Source organism: Alexandromys fortis, unplaced genomic scaffold (assembly GCF_014885135.2).
Source record: "Alexandromys fortis isolate MF-2015 unplaced genomic scaffold, M_Fortis_MF-2015_v1.1 scaffold_168, whole genome shotgun sequence".
Taxonomy (NCBI): Eukaryota; Metazoa; Chordata; class Mammalia; order Rodentia; family Cricetidae; genus Alexandromys; species Alexandromys fortis.
Genome location: NW_026068058.1, coordinates 3,094,716 through 3,117,437, shown reverse-complemented (window position 1 = coordinate 3,117,437; position 22,722 = coordinate 3,094,716). Strand labels below are relative to the sequence as shown.

Sequence of the window (22,722 nt, the reverse complement as noted above, 5' to 3'; positions counted from 1 at the left end):
AAATGATACACGTTAATATTTCTGCCTTTTAATCTCTACATCATAGAAAAATCAAATCCACCAATGCTCACCTATGCCAGAAATCACCCGAGGCCATCAGCGTGACCAGTGCTCATCTTAGGTGATGTTAGGCATCACCTGAAATTACCAGGGCCACTATTAATTCTCACCTATGGCAGGCATCACCAAAGTCATCAGCGCCACTAATGCTCTTCAGTGGCAAAGGTCACCTGCAACCAGGTTTAGGTGAAGAGACACTTTAGCACTATTTTTCAGAAACCCCAGCTTCCTGTTTGGCCATCTCTCCTCCACATACAGTCAGGGCAACGTGACTACATTTCTATCAAACCCGGTTAGAGAGTGGAGGCTGGTGAGATCTTCTGGCATGATATGGACCCAAATCATCGGAATTTTGTGAAGGGATGCACTGTGATGTTCACAGTGTGCACACGTGGTTATCAGCACACACCCAGTGTGAACCGTGCACACTTCACACCTCGGGTTAATAAAGAACAACAAGAAACCTAAGTCCAGGTGAGTATGAGGCAGGAGACAGTCCCCTGAGAGAGTGAGAGACTGGAGACCTGAGTGATTTACAGCAACCCGCCCCTCCCCTGACTCACGGCCCAGGTGAACACAATTCCACTGAGAAAGTAATAGTAGTCACGTGTCTAGTAGAGAGCACCCCAAGTAACTAGCTTGCTCTCCTTGGTTCACCTTCCTCCCAACTCTGCCCCTGGCTCGGTTATATTTATTTGAGGTATCACTTGAAGGATAAAAATTATCTGGTGTAATTTGGTGCTGCCACAGACAGCGACACTATTTGCTGGGCTTTTGACCGCTGCCCTAGTGCCAGAGGCTGCCTGGAGACCGCCTCTTCTGCTTCCCTCGCTTGACCACACCTCCCGTTTCAGGAGGCAGCTCTATTAGGAGCATTATGGTCTCTGCATCCTCTTTAGCCCGAGCGGAGGATTCCCGCAGGTAGTAGCTGGAAAGAGCCCGCGGACCTTCAGAGAAGCTCGCTTCATTCCTCGCCCATCTCTCTGGCAAACTCGTAAGTGAGGGCTGAGTTTCGGTTGAAAACTTTCATCCCATTTTTCCTCTCCTCCCCTATATTTTATGAATTAAAGGGTAAACTGGGAAAGTTTTAAGAAACAACAGGTTTCTCTTTCTTTCCTAAAAAACCTCTTTCCTTATTTACCTACTCCATTGTTTAACAATATTTTTCAAAATTACTTCCCAACCTCATTAGACAAGCACAAAATCAAGACTCTTGTCACCCCCGCCCCCAAAGGCAAAACCACTCACGTTGTAAATCCTTGCAAATGACACTTCACAAACGTGAATGTCCTTTGCAGACCCTTCCGGAGAAATAAAACTGCACTTAGAAACGTGCTTTTCTTTTTTTCTTCTTGGTGAAAGTCTACTTACTGTTTTGCCTTTCCTGCCCCCCCTCCCCCTTACCAGCGATCTAATGAATGACTTTCACGGGGGGGGGGGGGTAAATCGCTCTCCTTTAGGACCTTCTGAAGGCAAGCCAGCCTATTGGGTCGTTTCTTCTACCTTGTGACTTACGTCCTGCAAAAGCCCGACAATTCTTGCAGACCCTGTGGGGGTGTCTGCAGGTTAAAGGGGTCTTCTTCTTTGCACTGAGGGCTTGGGCCCCAGCTACCGAGGGAAGCTGGAGTTGGGACAGCAATTCCACTTTCCAAGTGTCTTTTTGTTACTCCAAGAATGTCTGCTATAACCTTTCAAAGCAGACTTTGCTGCGAGGGGACTGTCCAAAGATGCTGGGTGGTGCCAGATCATGATATTCCATTGTAAATCTCCCCCCTTTTTTTGGTTTTCATCCCAAAGCTGTTTTCCTCCCAAATTTGTATCGCTGCATGGAACTGGGTGGGAAACAACAGGAAATTCAGATCCTGAATCGTACCTCTCGCCGCTCCGTTTGATTTGTAAAATTACTGACACTTTTAACTCTTTCATCAACTGGAGTCTGGATTACTTCAGCACCTTTTTAATCTAGTGAGAAACCCCTTTGGTTTGGCAGGCTCCGGATCACGCAGGGCGGGCTGGGTGGCCTCTATTCCTCTATTACCTGCTGTTCCTAGAACCCAGGCCAGAGAGAGCTGTAAGGGGTTAATTCGCGAGAAGGGCTTTGAAGATGAAAAGGTCTTTTCATGTGTTAACTATTGTAGCTATTAATATTAATATTCGAAGAAACGCGCTGCTTTTCCACAGCTTCTATACTTACCCATCAGTAGTGGAATAACAAACTGCAGGCAGCAGCCACGCCGCCTCTTCTGTCTTGGAGCTGCTGCTGGGGACTCGAGAAGCGTGTCTGATTACCAAGGAGCTCTTTGCTTCACAGGGCACCTTACACCCAGGTGCTAGTTGCCAGAGGTGCCAGGGAGGGCTAGAGCAAAGTAGGGCAATCCCCTAGCACCTGGCAGGGTGACCTTGGAGTCTCCTCTAAGCCCACACTTCCAATTGCCTACTCAAATTCCTAAAGATGTTAGAGTTCAAAGACCAGGAGGGTCAGAGCTGAAATTTGGTAGGAGTTAAGCGGGTAAGTGCTTGGATCCTATTCGAGGCAGCATTTGTAATGGAGGAGAGGTTACTGAATGAGCCATAGCCTGCTTTATTGTCTTTAAAATGCAAGTGATTACTGATGCCCCACCTAGCTTACAAAGAGGGCAGTCTATAAGTAAGGAGTATAGATATTTGGAAAATAAAAGAGCCAACAGGGTCAAAGTAGTCTGATGAAATATTGGAAGACAGTGGGTATGTGGGTACAGGTTCCAAGGGGAAGGCTGTGTTAAGGGAATCAGATGTGGTGGGGACAGGTCCTGGGCACAGATTTCTGCCTGTGATCACAGATAGCCTCAGTGTGTGGCAAATTTCTCACTTTTAACTATGGTTCTGCTGAACCTGATGAAATTTTTTTTAAGTAGTTGACCATTTCATACATTTCTATAAAGAAATGTAGCCAACCTCATCGCCTTCTTCCTTTCCTTAGGGAATCCATCTCAACACCAACACCCTTGTGCTTTTCCTGTCTTCTTTTTAGGTGTGGGTCTTGTAACTTTATTTCTTGCTGAACAGACACAGTCCCTGGCAAGGATCCTTTTCTAATTGCCTATTTGAATTCCTCAGTAATTCTTCCATCAAGTAGCAGAAGAGATGGGTATATGCCAAAAGTTGGGGCTTGCTCCCTCCCTTCCTTCGTCCGCCCCCTTCTGTCCCTTCCTTCTTCCCTCCTTCTTTCTGCTTCAGGGGAATTTTAAAGCATTTAATATATGAGTAACACTAATATTTGAAGCAGTAATTTAATGGCATTTAAAGTGACAGTTGTTTCTTTAAACCCGGGGAAACTCCTGTGTGAGATCCTCCTTGGCCTCCTTAACTCTACTGAGACTGTAGCTTCACAGGACTCCTTTTTAACAACTCCTTCATTGGAGGAGCTTTTGTTAACCTAGCGGGGTGCAATTGGATTTGAGGTGCTCTACAGGGGCCTCTTCCTTTAAATCACCAGGGTGAGCTCTTGATGGGACCAGATCAGAATCAAGGAAATGAGAACCCAGGGCTGGGTCTCCAATCACAGGAAGCAGAAACTCCAAGATACACAAATTCGCCAGGGTTTTGCAAGGTATCTGGGAGGGTATTGGGGATCAGGCCTATTTTCCAAAGATGAATTTGTAAATTAATTACCCCCTTGCTGAGAAGACAATGACTCAGGAGAAAACTGCATGTCTGGAATGCCTGAGTGAGCCATCCATCCCAGCATGGTCACTGTGCCCTGCTTCTGCTTTGTGCCCTGCCTTGTTTAGAGAGGACTGCAGAATATACCTATGAACATACTTTCAATTTTATATAATTTATTTTAGAAAGCAATATTTTGCTGGGAAAAGTTGAAAATAAAAGACAATACAATTTTAAATGGTGTGACACAGTCTAAGGATGTTTTCTGAATTCTAGTGACACCAAACAAAACAGGGTCTCCAGCAGAGTTGGGGATAGGGAAGGATGTTTGAGATAATTTTTTTTTCCTCCTTCTAGCAAAAAATGGTGACTTTAATGGCCCCATGGTGTAGGTGTGGTTCCTAAACCTCCAGGGGAAGCTGGGCCATCATTTTTTGGTGGGAGTAAGGCAGGGAATTTTCAGTGCCAACCAGGAGTTTACCCTTCATGGGGAAATACGATTTTCTCTTTTGTTGGCTTAAAAAAAAAAAAAAAAAAAGATCTAGAAGCAGGAAAGTTTGTAAAACTAGTTCAAAGAGTTTTTAAAAGTCTATGAGTCTTAACAATCGGGTCAAGTCAGTCTTCAAAATCATCTTTTGGTGCCTCTGGATCTTTAAAGGACTCCTGTTAGTGTGGAGGGGTCTGTTGCCATTCTGGTCCCCTATAGGAAGATCTTCCTATATTCCCTGTCCTGGAATCACTTAAAATATCCTGTGGGCTTCAGTTTCTTGAGGTTATCAGAGGCTAAAGAACTAGCCTGTTTCTTGGGCAAGACAGAAGCCTTGGCCATCCTTTGGCAAGGAGACTCAGCCCTTCTCATGTACATTTCTTTCTGGCCAGGTGTGTCTTGCACCTATGGTGTGCAGCCTTGTGCTTACTCTCAGCAGATGTCTTTGCTTCTATTTCCCAGGTGACTCTGCTTCCTAAGTACCCGTCTTAGTAGACATGCTCCAAAGGGTACTCAGGTGAGTCCTGCAGTGCTGCTGAGTGAGGTCCTGAGACCGGTAGCACCATCCTCACACGGTCGTGGTAGAGCCTGGAGCTGCTTTGTAATCAGAACTGTGCGATTCAGTTCATATGCGATTCAGTTCATGTGCGCTTCATAGTTTAGGTGCCCCGGCCTCAAAAGCAATGACAGCTACAAAAATGGAAGTCCAGAGAAACAGGAACCTTGGCAATGCTTTCCAGAGCAGCCAACTAGCTACCCTGTGTTGATAAGTAGTTAGTATAAGTGTTACTACACACACACACACACACATTCAACTCAGGAAGCAGCTGCAGTAGTTCCTGGTTTGTGTGTTTGTGTGACAGCAGCTACAGTCTTTCCACAAGCTCTATTGAGCTTGCTTCTTGGTTGTATGCATAACAATGGTGCCCGGTGCCTAGCACTCCGGGGAAACTATAGCTCCTTCCTCCTGCAAAAATTCTTGACTAAGGATATTCAGTCTGTGATCCTAAATGGGATTAAGTTTTTGAATGACTTAAATGTCATTTAATTTATTTAGATTTAGATCATGGGGTTCTAGGTCTCTACTCCCTCTCTTTCTTCCTTGCCTTCCTTTTATTTTCTTCCCCAAACAAGGCCTCAGTGCTCAGTGGCTTGCCTGAAACCCACAGAGATCTGCCTGCCTCTGCATCCTGGGATTAAAGATATGCACAACTACATCTACTTTTTAAATAAGTAACCTCTGCTACCTCAATCTGTAAAAATAGTACTAATATAATAATTATACTAAAACTCATCTTTCTTACGAACAGTAAATGCCAGGTACTGCTGATGACATAGCCATAAAACAATTTATTGACCATTTTAAGTATTATAAGGATGCAGCTAAATATTTTCCTTTTGTATATCCCTCCTCAGCAACCCAAAGGGGTATATTCTTATCTTCATTTTATAGTTGAAGAAACTCAGACGGCTAGGTTAGGAAATCCTGTCATGATGGCACACGCAGGAGGGAGAGCCAAGTCCACCCACAGTCTGTAGCTCCAAAGCTCTTGACACCTCAGTTCTCTGGCCTTAGTTTATTGAAATGAGATGATTTGATTCATTTCTCTTTCCGAGTCCAAAATTCACTGACTCTGCGAAACCTCTCTTAGTCATCGAGCGCCAGCGAGCTGTTTAGCATTATACTTGGAAATTGGAACCTTAGAATTTGGGCAATGAAACAAATAAAACCCCACCATGCAAATCACAATTAGACATACTCCAAGAAGTTGCTTGCCAGATTTGAGAGATGCATGTCAGCTGGTGTCTTTCAATTCCGTTTTAAAACTATCCAGTCTCCCGTCATTCCTCCAGTCTTCCTATTTATGACCTCTCTTGTTTGTTGGGATCTTCTGACCACGAGCAAGAACCCGATTTAAATTCTAGATTGCAATTGCAGGCCACATGCTATGGGTTGAAAAGAAATTACTTAAGATTCCAGGGTCTTGAAGAATTTCTTTAGCAGCAAGCATTGGGTAAGAGTTGACATCTTGTCTTACAATTCTTCTTTGGGTTTGACTCGGCCAAGGATCTGTTTGACCCTGACCTCTAAGACATCCCTTGTTGAGAAGAAGAAGGGCTTAACATTATTCTTCTAGATTCATTCCTCTTTTTGGTTTCCATGTTTGAAGTGTAAAACGATCTTAGTTTAATCAGCTGCCAGCCCCTAACTTGGTCACAGTGCTGCAGTGCGTCTGAAGGGCTATTGTGTTTGATTGTTGCTTTTCAGGGTCCTTCATGGGATGGAAGAACAATATCATCAGTGCGCTTTTCTTACCACCGAGGCCGGTTTCCTTATGCTATGCTCTACGTGCTAACTGCGTGACTAGAAGGTGTAGATTGTCAGTTTCTGATGTGTCTCAGCAACGACAGTTGTCACTGTCCTAGTTGAGTTTGGAGGCAATCAGAGCTCAGCAGAACCTTTGTGTCTGTTCTTGACTGTTCATTCTGATGGCATGATGGCTAAGGGCTTTTTCTCTCCATGATGAAAGGCAAAATCATCTATGAAGCTAGGAAACCCTTATTTCCTAGCTCTATAATGTACTAGAGTAAAACCACTGTTAAAGATACTTTCTTTTTAAATTATATATTTATGTGTGTGAGTGGGGTAGCTACCTGCAGAGGACAGTGGAGGGTCTCAGACGCCTTGGGGATGAAAGGCAGGAGGTTGTGAGGTGCCCAAAGTAGGTGTTAAGAACTGAACACAGGTCCTCTGTGACAGGTGTATTAACTCTTCACCACCGAGATATCTCTCCAGCTCCCTTCAGCCACCTTTTAGCCCTCTCTAGAAGACATCAGTGACCTATGTCCCTAGGAAGAGTGAAAGACTATATTCTTATAAAGTCATAATGGCATGAGCTCATTTTAGTATCGTAAGGAGGATTGGTCATACACATTCATGTAGGACTTGACAATGCTATGCTTAATTAGAAATTTCAGAGGCAGAAGAATAAGAGGTGGGTATATGTTATTTTATTTAAGAAGGGGCTAGGGACAGTTGCCAGTGATGCTGTAGAGAAAGAAGACACGCTGATTACGAGGTCATCTTTGCTGCCTCAGAACTTTGTGAAGAAGTGGGTGACTACTGACGGAGCGGGCAGCACGCGGAAGTCAGAGCATGGCCTTTATCGGCCAATGCCACCATTTAAAGGATACTTACACCGGGAGCCCGCAGTCCATACTGAAGAGAGTGAGGCTCCTTCCGTCCTAGTGAGGCAGAGCGACTGCCCTCAGTTCTAACCTTTCATTCACATTCAGTCTGTCTCTCAGTGGTCCCAGCTTTCCTAAGGCTGCCACCCTTTAACACAGTTCCTCAAGTTGTGGTAACCCCAAACCATGAACGTATTTTTGTTGCTACTTCATAACTATCATTTTGCTACTGTTGTGAATCATAATGTAGATATCTGTGTTTTCTTTTTTTAATTAATTAATTTATTTATTTATTTATTAAAGATTTCTGTCTTTTCCCCGCTACCGCCTCCCATTTCCCTTCCCCTCCCCAGATCAAGTCCCCCTCCCTTGTCAGCCCAAAGAGCAATCAGGGTTCCCTGACCTGTGGGAAGTCCAAGGACCACCCACCTCCATCCAGGTCTAGTAAGGTGAGCATCCAAACTGCCTAGGCTCCCACAAAGCCAGTACATGCAGGCTCATGGTTCTTGTTTCTACTAGAATATCTAGTCCTCATCTTGAGTGAGGAGTGTGGTGTATAAGCTTGTTCTGTGTGATTATTGCACTGATCAATAAGCTTCCTTTCTAGCCTAGGGAATTCTTNCCCAGGCTTTTTCAGACCCTGGCCAGCTGGCCTTGGTGAGTTCCTGATAGAACATCCCCATTGTCTCAGTGTGTGGGTGCACCTCTCGCGGTCCTGAGTTCCTTGCTCGTGCTCTCTCTCCTTCTGCTCCTGATTTGGACCTTGAGATTTCTGTCCGGTGCTCCAATGTGTTTTCTGATGGTCTTAGTTGACCCCTGTGCAAAGGTCATCTGACTCTTTAAAGGGGTCATAACCCACAGGCTAAGAAACTGCTGCTTTACAGCAATGTTTCCTAGGAGCATGGTAAAGAATGCTCCATTATTTAATATGAGCTCTCTTAAAGTACTTCCAGAACCGGCCTTTGTTGCTTTGCTACACTAGCAGAAGAAGAAGATACCTTCCAAACTGACTGGAGAAATGCCATGGGCCATGTGTGGAACTGGGATATGATGGAGGAAGACAGACAAAATAGTGTGGCACATTAGGTAGATTGGAGACAAACATAGCATTAGTTGTAGATAACATTTTAAACTATCCATTGTTTGTATTCTTATGATTGATCCCTTCTCTGTTGCATTTAGGAAGCCCAAGCTTACTGTTACAAGTGGACACCTTCCATAACAGATAATGATAAAGTTTTGTCCTAAGAGATCTGTGTCCTTCTGGGTATGTTCTGGCACATTCCTTCACCGAGTCAGCAAGCAGGTCCCATGGTCTCTCTTTCAGGCGACTCTGGGCTCCAGGAGCGAGGGTGGTGGAGTACCACACTCTTTTCCATTTTAGTGTCACTTATAAGAGGACAATCAGGGTGACCACAGAGCTCAGGACATGTTTATATGGCATAGTCAGACCTCGGTTTTCGTCCAACTAGCCAAACATGGAGAATATTCAGGAAAAAAATTACACCACTTTCAACATGTATAAGACTTCTTTTTCTTGTCAATATTGGCTAGCCTGGGCTGCATAGGGAGCTTCTGGCCAGTCTGAACTATACAAAAAGACCCAGTCTTTACAAAATGATATTTTGGCAGTAACAATACAGTTGTGGCTAATTATATATTATGGAATGCAGAATATTTGTAAGTATTTACAGTCTTAAACTTCAGGAGTTAGAGTAACACTTCCGGACAGAAAAATGCCCACAGCATTATGCCAAATTATCATTGAGAAAAGCAGATTAAAACAGCAAATTAAGACTATAGCATGGAGGTGGCTAGATGGTGGGACTGCAGGGTTTGTTTGTTTGTTTGTTTTTCCATTTGAGGCTTTTCTAAGTTACTTTTCCTACATTTAGGTGCTTATTTGTTGATGAAGAAAACAACAGAACCAACTATAAAATAACACAGAGCGGTTCAAAAGAGGCACCTCACCAAACAAACATAAAAACAGCAATTGATGTCTACACATACATAATGAGAACAAAAGACAACTTTTAAATTCTGGTTTTCAAAAGTCAAAGTATTTCGCATTCAGAAATGGCAAAATAGCCCGGCATTCAGAAAAAAATTATCTTTTTTAAAAAGTCACCAATTTTAAGATTTTTCTATTGTGAATTTAAAATATGTTAAAGAAGAATGATTTTAGAATATGAGGGTTTTTAAAAATATTTGCAATAAATGCATGCTATCATGTTAACCATTTGGAGAGATTTTTTTTTTTTTTTGCTTTGAAATATTAGTTCACTCTGTAGCCCAGGATGGCCATGAACTCATGTTCCTGCCTCCCTCTTTTGAGCGCCAGAATCGTAAGGGCATACCACTATGCCTGGGATGTAGAAAAAAATAATCACGTGTGGTTTATTAGGACATTTGTTTAAAGGCATAGGTTTCCTTTACGGGCAGATCCTTTAAATGAAAAGCCCCTGACTGATGTCTCATTGCCCTCTGATGGAATCAAGCAGGACAGAGTTGTGTGAAGTGGATTCAGCCCTGACCAGGCTTATCTGTTAAGAGTCCTCATTTTTCTCTTCCTTTGCCCCCACTCATCTCTGTTGCCTGCTAACCTCTTGGCTTTGTGTATCACTGGCATGGACCTGGGTGAGAAGGGGTGTGGGCTTGCAGGTCCTGGCAGGGTTCCAAGGCTCCTGGACCAGGTGGAAGTTGAAATGGCCACATACTTTGCAAAGACAAAAACTCTCGGAGTGAATGGAAAGCTGGTTTTCAAGGAGTACACTGGATATGAGACATTTCCATAGGCCAAACTGTTGGCTGGTTTCCTCTACCGCGAGTTTACCTGCTCCCTAAGCTTCAGGATGAAGAAGGCAGAGAAGCAACGGGAAAGGAGGAAGCCATAGGGCCAACTCTAACTGGGCAGAGGGCAGGGTGGTCTAGACTTCCTCCGCATCTATAGTCACGTGGCAAGACTCTGCAGGAACCCAGGGAGAGATTAAGTTCTGCTCTGGGGAGCTTGGATTCTAGTGAGGTCTGGGAACAGGTTTCTTCCATAAGGTGACTTGAAATAGTGATGTGACCAGAGTGAAACAGATTTTGCTTAGAGATGGACACGGGGCACACTCATTTCAGGTGGTTTTTATCCAGACCTGGTCTATGCAGAGCCTCCAATTTGTAAAACAGGTGCAATCGCATCTGACCCACCTCTTTCATTCTTAGGCAGAGAATTGTTTACCCACCCACCCGCCCTGCCACCCACTCAGTCACGGATTTAAAAACATTTGAGTTTCTGTCATGCAAAGTGAAAAAAAAAAAAGGCATAGTGCCTACCTTCAACCGGTTCAGGATGGAGCGGGGAGATAAATAGAAACAGATGTCGGGAGAGCGCAGCGATAAGTGCAGACAATAGGAAGATAATACGCTGGCGACTGTCGGAAGGGAGTAGCTCCCTCCTGCTGGGGTGAAGAGTGGCTGAGTGAGGGGTGGGGGCACAGGGTCTGACAGGGGCCTGGAGGCCTCAGGAGTTGTGGGACTCACAGTTCTGGAGGAACCGGAGGACAGAGGGCATTTCCAGAAACATGGCGACCAAAGAAGTGCAGCGGAGGGAGAAACTGAGGTACGCAGTGGAAGGCTTTGGAGGCTACAGCAGGGCTCTGTGGGGGTTGGAGGGTTGGGAGAATGGCTTAGTAGTCTCCCTTTGGAAGCACCCGTTCTGCTGATTGGCCAATGCTAGCTAGTTCTGTTGAGGAAAAATGAGTTTGGCTGTGCGTGGCCCACTGTTCCCATACGTTCCCATCATCCCTGCACCGAGACAGGGTTCAGGGCTGCTTCTCAGCTGCACAGTAAGGCTTAAAATCACACAGTTGTTTTCTATTTAAGTAATACACATGTGCAAAACCAAGACAAAATGTTCAAGTCCGGTTGATGTTCAAGAAGTTGTCATGTGGGAGGGAGTTCCTGTTGGCCAAAAAGCCAAGGGGGGAAAGAACTCACACACCCACGGATACACACACACACACACACACACACACACACACACACACACACACACACACCTTTTGGATCTTCAGAAAGGGTTAGGTCTCCAGCAGCTGTTCTGTGTCACAATCTACAAGCTGGAAAAGGGGCAGGTTCTTTTTTTCTTTCTCCAAAAAAATAATAAAGCAGCAATCGCTTTCTGTCTCAGAGTTATTTCCTGCGATGAGAGCCCTTGAGATCCCTGGCAACTCCTTCCTTCTAGTTTCCTCCCTGGGCAAAGGGCTTTTCCCCAAGGGAAGTGTCATTCATGCTGTGGAGAGGATGGTCCAGCACAGAACGCAGCAGATGTTCGGCCAGAGGTTCCCTCCCTCCCTCCGTCCACTGGAAGAGAAAACATGTTTCCACTGGTCCTTGTTCCAAGTGTGTTGCTATGAAGGGGAGTGCTGTCTGGCTGGCAGACAGAAACTCTTGTTGTCTTGGAGCTGGGCTCTGGTACAGGGCTGCCAGTTCGCAAAGTTCTTTCTCTTGTGAATATGGAAGTAAACTGGACATTCAGAAGGGTGGCGGTCTGTTGCTGCTGAGGGAGTCTAAGTGATTTACAGGACAGCGCGGTGGCATCTCTGCGGTCGTCCATGACTCCCTATTCCATGTGCCCCGCAGAGCCAACCACTGATTATATTTTCCATATTTTTTTTGGCAAACTACCAATCACACTAGGATAGAGTTACACGTGAATTTGTCTTCTCCACTTCTGAAGCCACAGGCTCCAGACTCTGCCTTTCTCAGCCCTCTGCTCCCTGTTAGAAGCCAGGGGCCAGGAGGTCAGGAATCTGTATTTGTTTACTAGCATGTCTCAAAGGCCCAGCACATTGCGTCATAGGAGGCGTAGAGTAACTATTGAAGGAATAAATAGATTCCTAATAGAGCCCGCTGTGGAGCTATGAGAGGGAGGACAGGCCTGCAGGGACACCAGAAGGTCGAATGGCTCCTGTGAAGTAGCATTCCCTCATGCCTAGATGTTTCCAGTACAAAGGTACAAGTCATCCTGCAGGACCCTGAAGGGCTGGCCGGCTTTTCTTCAGGGACTTTCATCGTGATAAGCCATTTGTAGTGTGGCATAGTCACTGCAGCTTTTGGGTCTCATCCTTGTAGACATCTGTATGTTTTGAAGGTGCTTTGTTAAGAGCTTTAAAGTTAATTTTCAGATGAAAACAAAACCAAAAACTAGCAAGAGGGAATGCTTCAGCCAGGGAGGGACCGTCGGGTATCTGGATACTATCATCCCACACCAGGCTGGGACAGGCCCATGGGGATCCATGTTGTCTGTATCGAATTTTCAGTCGGAGACATGGAGCTGCTCACTAACTGTAGGAAAAGCACTGAATGGGGCAGAGGTGACAGGTAAAAACAATGTTTTTGGAATGGCCATCCTGGACCTTTTTCAGTCATTCAGCGTCTCTTCTGAGGAGTTCTTCCCGGGTCCATCAGCTGCAGCGGAAACAAGGATGAAACCTAGCAAAACTCTTACTTACCTGGTTTTTAACAGACTGATTTTTAACGTTTGTTTGTTTGTTTGTTTTTGGCTAATGTTATTTGGATTATCCTGTGTTTTGAGGAGGTAGGACATCTTTTTAAATTCATTAATTAGCTTATATTTCAGTATCTTTTACATCATGCACCTTGATCCCATTCACTTCCCGCCTTTCACATCCGCTCTCTGCCATTGCATACTCCCCAAATAAAAAAATTTAAGAGAAAAAAAAAGGAAATAAAAATTAAAAAGGGAGAAAACTTAAAAAAAAAATTCTCGTCATGGAAACTGCGGTGTGACACGGTGAGTCACACCGTGAACCCCTTTGTCCTTGTATCTTTACTCCCAGGTGTTCATTGCAGAGTCAGTGGTCTGGTTAGAGGCCTCTGGTTCCTACTACCCTCTCAACGCTGGGCCCTCGCTAGACCCCCCTTCCTGAATATCCTGTTGTTGCCCTGTGTTGTGGCGATCCTGCAGCATTGGGTCCGCAGGTCAGGTGCTCCAGCAGATCACAGATGAGGGGGAGGTTGGGGCGGGCCAAGCCATCACACTGGGTCCAGGCCTGGGCAGCTGTAGGGTTGGTCAGCCAGATGAGAAATGAGGACAGCTCTCCTGTGTTCACGACTTCAGGGCTGACTCACCCACACCTGCTCAGACAGGGCTGGCTCTCTTCTGTGGCCCTGGTGAGGTGTAGGGCCTGCTCTTCTAAGTGTTGCAGCTGGTGGGGGGTCAGGGCTAGTTCTCCCACTCTTGTGACCATAGGGGCGGCTCTCACACCTCCTCAGGCATTGATGGGCAGGCCAGAGGGATTCATTCCCCAACCCATGCTACCGCAAGACCGATGTGAAGTGGGGAGACCGTGCTGTGCTCAGAACCTCAGGGCTGGCTAACCCACACCTGCGCTAACAGAGTTGGCTCTCTTGAGCCAGTGCAGGGACTGCTCTCCTGAGGGCTGCAGCTGCTGGGGGTCACGGAGAGCTCTCAGGCTTTTATGACCACAGGACTAGCTCTTTCACTTGCCCCAGGCATTGCTGGGGCCTAGGGGTGGGAAGGAAGAGGAGGAAAGACATCTCATTAAGGTACATGACTTCAAAGCAAAACCCCACAGCTCTAGGATAAGTTCTGCCTTATAAACTCAAATTTCTCACCTAACAGATGCTATGGCTCGGTTGGTCAAGCTTTTGGCGAGCAGAATTGCATATTGTCAACTCCGGACTACAATTTCTGTGAAAGTGGGTATGCTGTTGACTATTAGGCACTATTAAAGAGAGTGAATTGGAATTGTGATTGAACATAAAACCCACCTCTGAACTTTCTGTGTTTTCTTGAAATAGGTTGATTGATTTGAGCATACACAGGAATGAAGGGGCAAGGGCAGACAGGAACTGGAGAGCAGCTAGGATGAAATGTCACTTCCCAACAATAGGAATTTGGCCTCTGAACGATAGGCCTCAGAATGTAATCTTCTCAATCATTCAAGAGAGGCACATTTTCATGTGTAGTATTGAATTTATGAAAGTGTCTGAACTTTTGCACTCTGCAGAGCACTCAACTCAACAGAAATGTTTGATATATCAGTGATTTTCTTGGTGACCGGCAGCTCATTGGAAAAATCCCTCTAAGTTAGAACATTCCAGAACATTCTTCTCATTCAGGCCTCCGATACAGATAATAGCTCTCGGCAAGAAGGATTTTTCTAGCCTTTCTCTTGATATCAAATAAATTTGTCCAGCCTGTTTTACGAGCTTCTGCCTGTCTCTGTGCCTGGGGCTGGAGGCTCCTTGTGGAAGCATTTTCCTTTTCCGTTCTCTAACGCAGCCTCTGTAAATGCTTCTATCAATAATTTATTTACTCCATATGGAATTCTTGCCGTGTGCCAGGTCTGGGTGGAGTTGGGGACACGTGAAACATTCATGGAGATCTTATTTTAAAAGACACACAAGACTTGGTCCCTGTCCAGAAATCCAGTCAAAGGGATTTTTTTTTTTTTTTAAAAGACCCTGACACTTTCTGCAGCACACAGACAAGATCTGTGACCCACGCTGGCTGGCTGTAGCTAGGGTCTGTCCCACCCTCTCCTTCCCTGGGTTAGGTTTCCTACCTTTCTGAATCTTGTTTACTTTTCAGCCTCACAAAGAAGCTAACAAGTTGGCTCCTGGGGGAGATGCTGGGGTCTAATATTTGGATGCCTTGCGGGGGTTAATGTCCCTACGCCCATGTACAGCCAGAGGCCCAGTCAATCTTTTCTTCCGCACAGGTGTGGAGCACAGAATGAGTTACTATGTGGATTCCGCCGTGGGCAGCCCCACCACATTCTCCACCCCACGTCCTGCAATGCTGGTGAGTGATGAGAGCTCTTCCCCACCTCCTTCCCTGACCTACCCAGTCTCTACACATTTCTTCCCACCCCTGGAGACTCGCAGAAGCCAGGGATTCAACTCTGGACCTCTTGGGGGAGTTGTAATGTGAGGTTCTCTACGTTTTACACAAATATAAAGGAGAAATTCAGGACTCCAGGATCTGGCGGCGGTAGCTTCAGTGGACGTGACTCCTCCTAAGGAGATGTCGCATGATGCCTAGACACATGCTGCACCGCCCAGTTTGGGGACGTGCTCCTGTCACTTGTTAGGAGAGGCCAGGGATGCAGCTAAGTTCCCACGGTACTCCAACAACTCCACAGCAAAGATACAAAGCTCTTAAGTCAGGTGTCTTTCAGTCGAAGATGCTGGTCCTCACATTTGAGGGCGGACCATCCTATATGCCCAGACTGCTTGAAGCTGCTCTGGTTTGCTTGTAAACCATTGCTTTGATAACCAAGACAATGTCTCTATTCCAGGGGGTTCCACTTAACAGCTGTCTCAATAGACAAATAAGTAGTATTTTCTAGTTCTGAAAGATGACCAGGTAGCCGAGTCTCAAATTTTGAACTAGAAGTCACATTAACATTCTCTGGTCCCTTGCTGTTCTAGACACATACTTGAAGCAATCTCAGTCACGGTTGTCAAAGCTCTGTAGCTCTCAAGTAATGGCCCATTGATGTTCTCTGCCTCAGGGCCAGTCTGTCAAAAGCGGGGCATGAGTTTTCTGGCTTGTTAGGTCAGCTCCTCGGGGGAAACTGTAAAGAAGGATGTGATGTCACAGCCAGGAGGTAAAGAAACAACACTTTTGGAAGCTGTCTGGCTTTTGTGTGGGAGAGGTTCAGCTTCCAGGTACTTACATGGGTGGTGTGCGGGACCCTTTCATCTGACGGAGGAAGTGCTCTTTCCTGTTATGCTATTCTGGCTAGCCCTCGTGGGCTCTGGAAGTTCCTCCAGTGCTGGTGTGCTAGTCCTCCCATGCGTCATCCTTCTTCGCATGCCACCCTGCTGGCCTACCTGGAGCAGGGCAACCACGAGGGAGCTAAACAGTTAGAGTTTTAACTAAACATGACCTCGATTGTGACCATCTTCCTGAAAAGGAGGATGTGTGGGGGAGGCTGTCAGGAATTGCTGACCTTATTTGGGGATCATGTGGCCAGGCTACTAGGAAGCACCCCGAGCACAGAAAGCAGGGGTAATAACTGCCCGCTCACCTCTTCTTGGAGCTGCAGGTTTTGAGACACATCGCAATATTCCCAGGGGCAAGAGTGGGCACTCTCTGCACTGTACCACATGGAATGTACTGGTGCCCAAGAGGTTAAATGGAACCCACGTTTAGAATTTCTTTTGATAAGACTCTATGTTTAGGAGACCTGTCTGTTTGTTCGAGGGTAGAGTGACCAAGGTGTCCCTACTCTTTCACTGTAATTCAGCCATACTTTATTTTTAAATATAAATATAATGCCTTTATTTTCCAAATAAAAACAATCTCAGAAATTGTCCTACAAAATTGTAAAAATACAAACTTGTAAATGTATCATATCAGTGAATGCTAGGCTGGCGAGATGGCTCAGTGGGTAGAGTTAGGTTTCCAGAACCCACATAAAGATAGTAGAAAAACTGACTCCATAACGCTGTTCTCTTGCCTCCATACATGCCTCTGTACATGCTCTCCACACATGCCTCCTCCACACATGCTTCTACACATGCCTCCTCCACACGTGCCTCCTCCACACGTGCCTCCTCCACACGTGCCTCCTCCACACATGCCTCCTCCATACATGCTTCTACACATGCCTCCTCCACACATGCCTCCTCCACACATGCCTCCTCCACACGTGCCTCCATATACACCTCCACATGTACCTCTACATGTGACTGCTCACGTGCCTCCACACATGCCCCCATGCACATCACACTTACTTTAAAATATATCTAAGTTTTGTAAGCCGTCTTGCCTTTGTCTGACAGCTGTTGTGTTATGTAGAGTAAAGCAATACCTAGTTCTGACGATTGAGCCTGAGCTGCAAGCATGCTAGGGAAGTCTCCTGCTTCCCAGGGATACACCTCCAGTCAGTCCTCTTTTTAATTAAAAAAAATCTGACTCAGGATCCCCTTAACCTTCCCATGTGACTCTTAAATTCTCTGTAGCCTAGGTGGACCTTGAACTTGTGATCATCAAGTCTCACCCTATTCTATCACTGGAATTACATGTGTCTGGCACCCAGTCTGGTCTCATTTGTATATTCTATTTTCTCTCCCATTGTGATTGATTGATTAACAGATCCCCCCCCCCCGACACACACCTCTCTCTTTCTCTCTCTCTCCATCACACACACGCACATATACACATGCACACACACCTCTCTCTCTCTCTCTCTCTCNCTCTCCCTCTCCTCTCTCTCCTCTCTCTCTCTCTCTCTCTCTCTCTCTCTCTCTCTCACACACACACACACACACACACACACACACACCTCCTTGCTTCTGTCTTCAGGTACTCTGACTAGCAGAAGGGGAACCCAATTTCCTCTTTCCTCTTGCCTTATTTATAGCAGGTATTAGGTGGAACTTGTGATCCTAGGGCAAGCAGCTGTGGAATGCCCCTGGATTATATTCCTTTTCTTTCCTGCTAAAACATAATTCTTGAGACTGTGTAATTTGTAAACAAACACATAAGCAACAACAACCAAAGACGTTCATTAGGTTCTGTTCTAGGATCGCATAAGTCACAGAATACGGGACAGTCTCTACTGAAGACCCTTCTGCTGTAGTGCAAAGACGAGGGAGTTACCTTAGGCGTGAGCATGCGTGAAGAGGGTGGATGAACATGAGAGAGTGAGGGTGGGAAGTCGCTGGAGCTCAGCAGATTCTCAGCAGGAATCTGCTCCTACCGTCTGTGAGAGGAGAGCTGGTCCTCTGTTGTCCAGGCAACTTGAGTGGGTCCACGCTAGCGCTTACCCTCACAGTGCTTAAACTCTTGCTTGGTTTTAGAGTATAGTTCAAATGAGAGCAGCCTCGCCCATGATTGCTGCAGAAAGTACTCGAGCACTGGAGGCAGAACGGCCTCGTAGGTTAGTCCTTAAGCAGCGATGGTGAGCAAACTCTTAATGCTCTAAACCACACCAGTCTTGCCTATAGAACGGGTGACTATAACTACCATGAAGGTCACAGTGCTGCTTCTCTGGGGACTCTCTTAGCCAATGCCTCCACGAACATGAGCTCAATTAATTCCATTTTCCTACCATTTCCCCACGTCTTTCCTTTCTGTTCTAGGTTCTTAAGTTGTGTTAAGAAGATTCTTGGTGGGGGGAGGAATAGTGACGATTTTTACGGGGGTGTCTCTACAGGGGTGTTGTCAGAACAAGATGGAGCTACTGGGGTACAGGTGGCGACATTCTTCTTGGGAAATCTTGCTTCATGCTCCCCTGAATGAGAAAGAGCCCTCTTGCCACCAGATCAAAATTCTCTTGTCATAGGTTGGTGGTTTACAGCCCCATTGGGTAACCAGACCTGCTTCTCTTATCTAGAGTAGCTGGGTTTAATTGGGCCTCCTTGAGCAGCAATTCTGTTCTTAGTGGCGGCTCTGGCTGTGGATAGCCTGCCTATCACTCTTGCTTCGGGAGTCCAGTTTTGAGTGTGTTCCTGAAATAATCATGTCTCCAGGCTGTTTGTGTAGCTACCATGCTTGCCGCTGTGAAGCCATTCTAGGTACCACCCCAGCTCTGTGGGAATCTCGCAGCATTGGAGTTAGTGATTTGTTTAGGAAAGTATGAACACTCAAAAGAAAGTCAGAATCACAAAAGAAACCATAAAATGTGTTTTCCCCTTTTCTTGTTGTTTGGGGGGTGATGATGGCTCTATGACTGATGCAATTATGGAAGTATAATAGAGTGCATATATATGTATATGTTTATCTATGTATTTACCCATCCCCCACCTTTCTAGCATCTTAGAGAACAGGGCTTTTTTTTTTTTTTTAACTATTAGGGTCAGTCAGTATAAACTAGATAATTTCAGAGTCAGGACACACACTGGATGGTACAACATTAGAAAATAAAGACCCTGCACGGTTAACTGAATTGCCTAACTTTTTAATGCCACAAAGCATAGATATGACCCATATCTCTTTTAAAGTCTGTTTTTGTTTCTATCACTAAATTTATGAGACCAGGAAATTTATAAAGATAGAGTTACTGCTACAGTTCTGGAAGTTAAGGCGATTCAAGATCAAGGCATTGATAGGTTCTGGGTCTTGTGTTGTCTCAGGCTTTCCTTCCAAGATGGCGCCTCATTGCTGTGTCTTCTAATGGGGACAAATGCTCTGTTCACACATGGCCGAGGGCTGGGAGGAAATGAACTACTTCCTCAAGCCCTTTTGCAAGGGGTCTTTCACCGTCTGTCTGCCCCCCACGACTGTCACCTCCTTTTCGTGTTATCGCATTTGTGAATGAGTCTCAGAAATAGGTTTGGGGGAACACATTCAATCGTAGGAAGTCCTTGCTATTGTATTCATTTTTTGAGGCAGGGTCTGGAACTCACTTAGTAGACCAGACTGGCCTCAAACTGGCCTTTGCCTCCTAAGTGCTGTTATTTAAGATGTGTGCAGTACTCATTTTTCAAAAAGATAACTTGGCAGCATATGAAAACTTAGAACCAACTTTCATTCATGTATCCACATACCTTGCTTATGAAAAGCTGACCTCCCCTGATCTAGGAAGGGCTAAGAACTCCATTATATAGACTGCTGAGAAAACTATAAAGCTGCATTCTACCCCAAGGCTACACGTCAGCATTACCTAGTGATTCACATCATGGGGTACTTGCAACTGTTATCCCTTGGGGCGTGAGAACAAGTTTAAGGGATTCTGGATGAGTGAGTGGCGACTTAGAGATTCCAGTAGTTCAAAACGGAGCAAATGATTTTCATCTTACTTCAGACTGCTCAACAAGACAGTAATATCTTCGGCCACTCAGGGCCTTTTCATGTTCCAGGCCATCCATGCCCCTTGGCTGGGTCTCAGTGAGAGTCTGATGTGAGTGGAGAGGCCCGTGTGTTGTTGGCTGGCACGAAGATTCCCAGGGGCCTCAGGGAAGCCTAGAGCCACTTGAAGAACACACTAGACACTGTCTTCCTGGGCCCTCCCTCCTGCTTCTTTTTCTTTCTCAGAAACCTGCGGAGGGTCAAGCCTGCCCTTTCCCCAGGGCCCAAGCCTGTCACCCTCATTGTTTTAAAAAGAATTTCCTGGCCTTGAGTCTAAAATTAAAATTGCCCCTTGGGACTTAGCTATTTTGTATGTTCCTGCCTCTCCTGGTGGCCATACCACCCTTTTGTCCCTCCTCCTTCACAGTCACACTCAGGAGAGCTCAGAGGACTTTGGCTATGCCTCCCTTCCCACCTCTCAGCAGGACAAGTGTGCCCAAGAATCAGCTCTTGTCCCTGTGCCCTTCTGAGGCCAAACACAGCCTGATCGGAATTTGTCCTTAGCATTGCCAGAAGAGTTCTAGCTGACATGCTTGTCAGTCAGGGTAAGGCAATGCTGCTTCACACTGCATCTCCCAAGGCTGAGAGACCTCAGAATCTAGTAGAAGTCTGTGCTGATGCAAGACAGTGTTTTATAGTCTACACCACATGAGAGCCCGGTAGCTGCTCAACCTCAGGAACTGCCTAAGCTTTATTTTCTCTTCTTTTCGGAATAGTGGGTCATCTGGGAGGAAAACACTGAACTTGACTTTGGGAAGCATGAGGACACGATGTGAACGTGACAGGGACACTGGAGTGAACTCACATTCTGACTCTGGCAACTTTTGGCCCAATAGGCTTTCTCCTCTTGTCGCATGGAGCTGTTGATCTGATGAAGTTACAAGATCAGTTACAAGGTCAGGAGCAGGAATGTGTTCAGGTCAGCAAAATGGAGAGTTTGAGTTGGCAAGGAACTTGCAGATCGGCAAGCTATCCTCCTCCGGAAGCAAAAGCTTAGGGAGGTCAAGTGACAGACCAGAGGTTACTGAGCTCTGTGGCAGTGGAACAGGACTTACACACAAGCTTCCTGCGTTAGTTATAGGCCTCTGTGTTCCTGGTAGAGGGTATGAGTGTCTGTGACATTGCCAGAACATGATACAGTTATCCTAGATGACAAAGCACAAAGTCCATCCTGCCCAGTGCTGACTCCACTCTAATTCTGGATTGAAAAACATCTTGAAGTGTTTTTTTTTTTTTTTTTTTTTTTTTTTTTTATGTGTGTGTGCCTTCTATGTTTATGGCTTGAGGCTAAACCCTGGGCCTCGGTTGTCAACCAAAGGACAGGCAGTGTTTCTATACAGACACAAGGAAAGGAAAGGGAGGAGGGAGTTAATAGACAAACACCTGCAACCTGAAGGCTGCTTGGCTGAAGCTAGAGAGGTGCTGGGAAAAGAGATCACACACTATCACAGATACACTGACTCCAGATGTTTGTTATTTGATAGTATAAAAATATTCCCTGAGTCCCTCTTCCAATTTGGGGGGACTTACGGGACTATGAACAACTAGAATGGCTTAGGGATGTAGCAAGACTAGAAGGGGAGGGGAAATGGTGGCTCTGGAGACACAGCTGCCTGCAGTCCAGAAGGAACAGTAGCTGCAAAGTTGCCGGACCTGACCCTGATGCATGGTCAGAGTAGCAGAGGGACGGCACAGACAAGATAGCCTTTCCCCATTAGAAGAGGGGACATGGTCCTCTGAGGAAACGGCTAGGACATTTAGCCCATCCTTTGAGCAGAACAGTGGCAAAGCTGTGTCTGGTATCCTGGCTCTCAGAATTAGGTAGGAGAGATGTTTGGGCTGCAGGTTCCTGGATGCTCTCCCATAATGCTTTTCATGCAGCGATGTTTGTTGAATTGTTCTTCACACCGTAAAGAGAGAGAGCATGGCGGAGACTTCAAGGGTCTGTTATTCATCGGCTACATGGTTCCCACTCTTTCTTAGTGGATGCTTAGAAACCACCACCAGTGCTTGAAGCTCTGCCGCTGGCCACTGCATCTACAGACACTGTTTTTTTCTTCTATATCATCAACTTCGTTTTTATACCCTTATTTCTCCCGTCATTACAGACCTGTGAATCTGAAATATCCCCTGCAGATTCATAGTTTAGAGGCTTGGCTCCCCAGCTTGTGTTATGATTTTGAAAGCCATTGCACCTTCAGGAGGTGTGGCCTGAATGACACAAGAGGTCACAAAGCGTGGCCCTGAAACATCCCTATTCCAGCCTGGTTCTTCTTGGTCAGCTGCTGTGGAACAAGTTACCACAGCACACTACAATGACACAGACTTAGAGGCTTGACTTGGTCTTCCCTGGCATGGTGGACTGAGGTTTTGTGGACTTTCGAGGTCGAGTAAACCTTTCTTCCCTTGAGTCATGTCTGCCAGGCATTTTTGTACAGTGACAAGAAAAGCAACAGCCACAAGAACTGTCTTTTATCATTTTCCCTTTTGCTTCACCTGCCAATTT

The 22,722-nt window shown here is 45.8% G+C and overlaps 1 protein-coding gene across 4 annotated transcripts in view; it reads left to right on the top strand.

Moving 5' to 3' along the window:
• The first annotated feature begins 942 nt into the window (after positions 1 to 942).
• Positions 943 to 22,722, top strand: part of Ets1 (ETS proto-oncogene 1, transcription factor) — a 122,789-nt gene continuing 101,009 nt past the window's right edge. Inside the window, exons 1-3 of one of the 4 annotated variants that reach the window (XM_050120031.1) lie at positions 10,933 to 10,985; positions 14,034 to 14,110; positions 15,136 to 15,218. In XM_050120031.1, coding sequence (XP_049975988.1) covers positions 10,948 to 10,985; positions 14,034 to 14,110; positions 15,136 to 15,218 — 198 coding nt within the window. In that variant the 5' untranslated portion in view covers positions 10,933 to 10,947. Of the gene's footprint in view, positions 1,055 to 10,864; positions 10,986 to 12,314; positions 12,381 to 14,033; positions 14,111 to 15,135; positions 15,219 to 22,722 lie in introns of those variants that run through there. The other 3 variants (XM_050120033.1, XM_050120034.1, XM_050120032.1) reach the window with 3 other exon arrangements.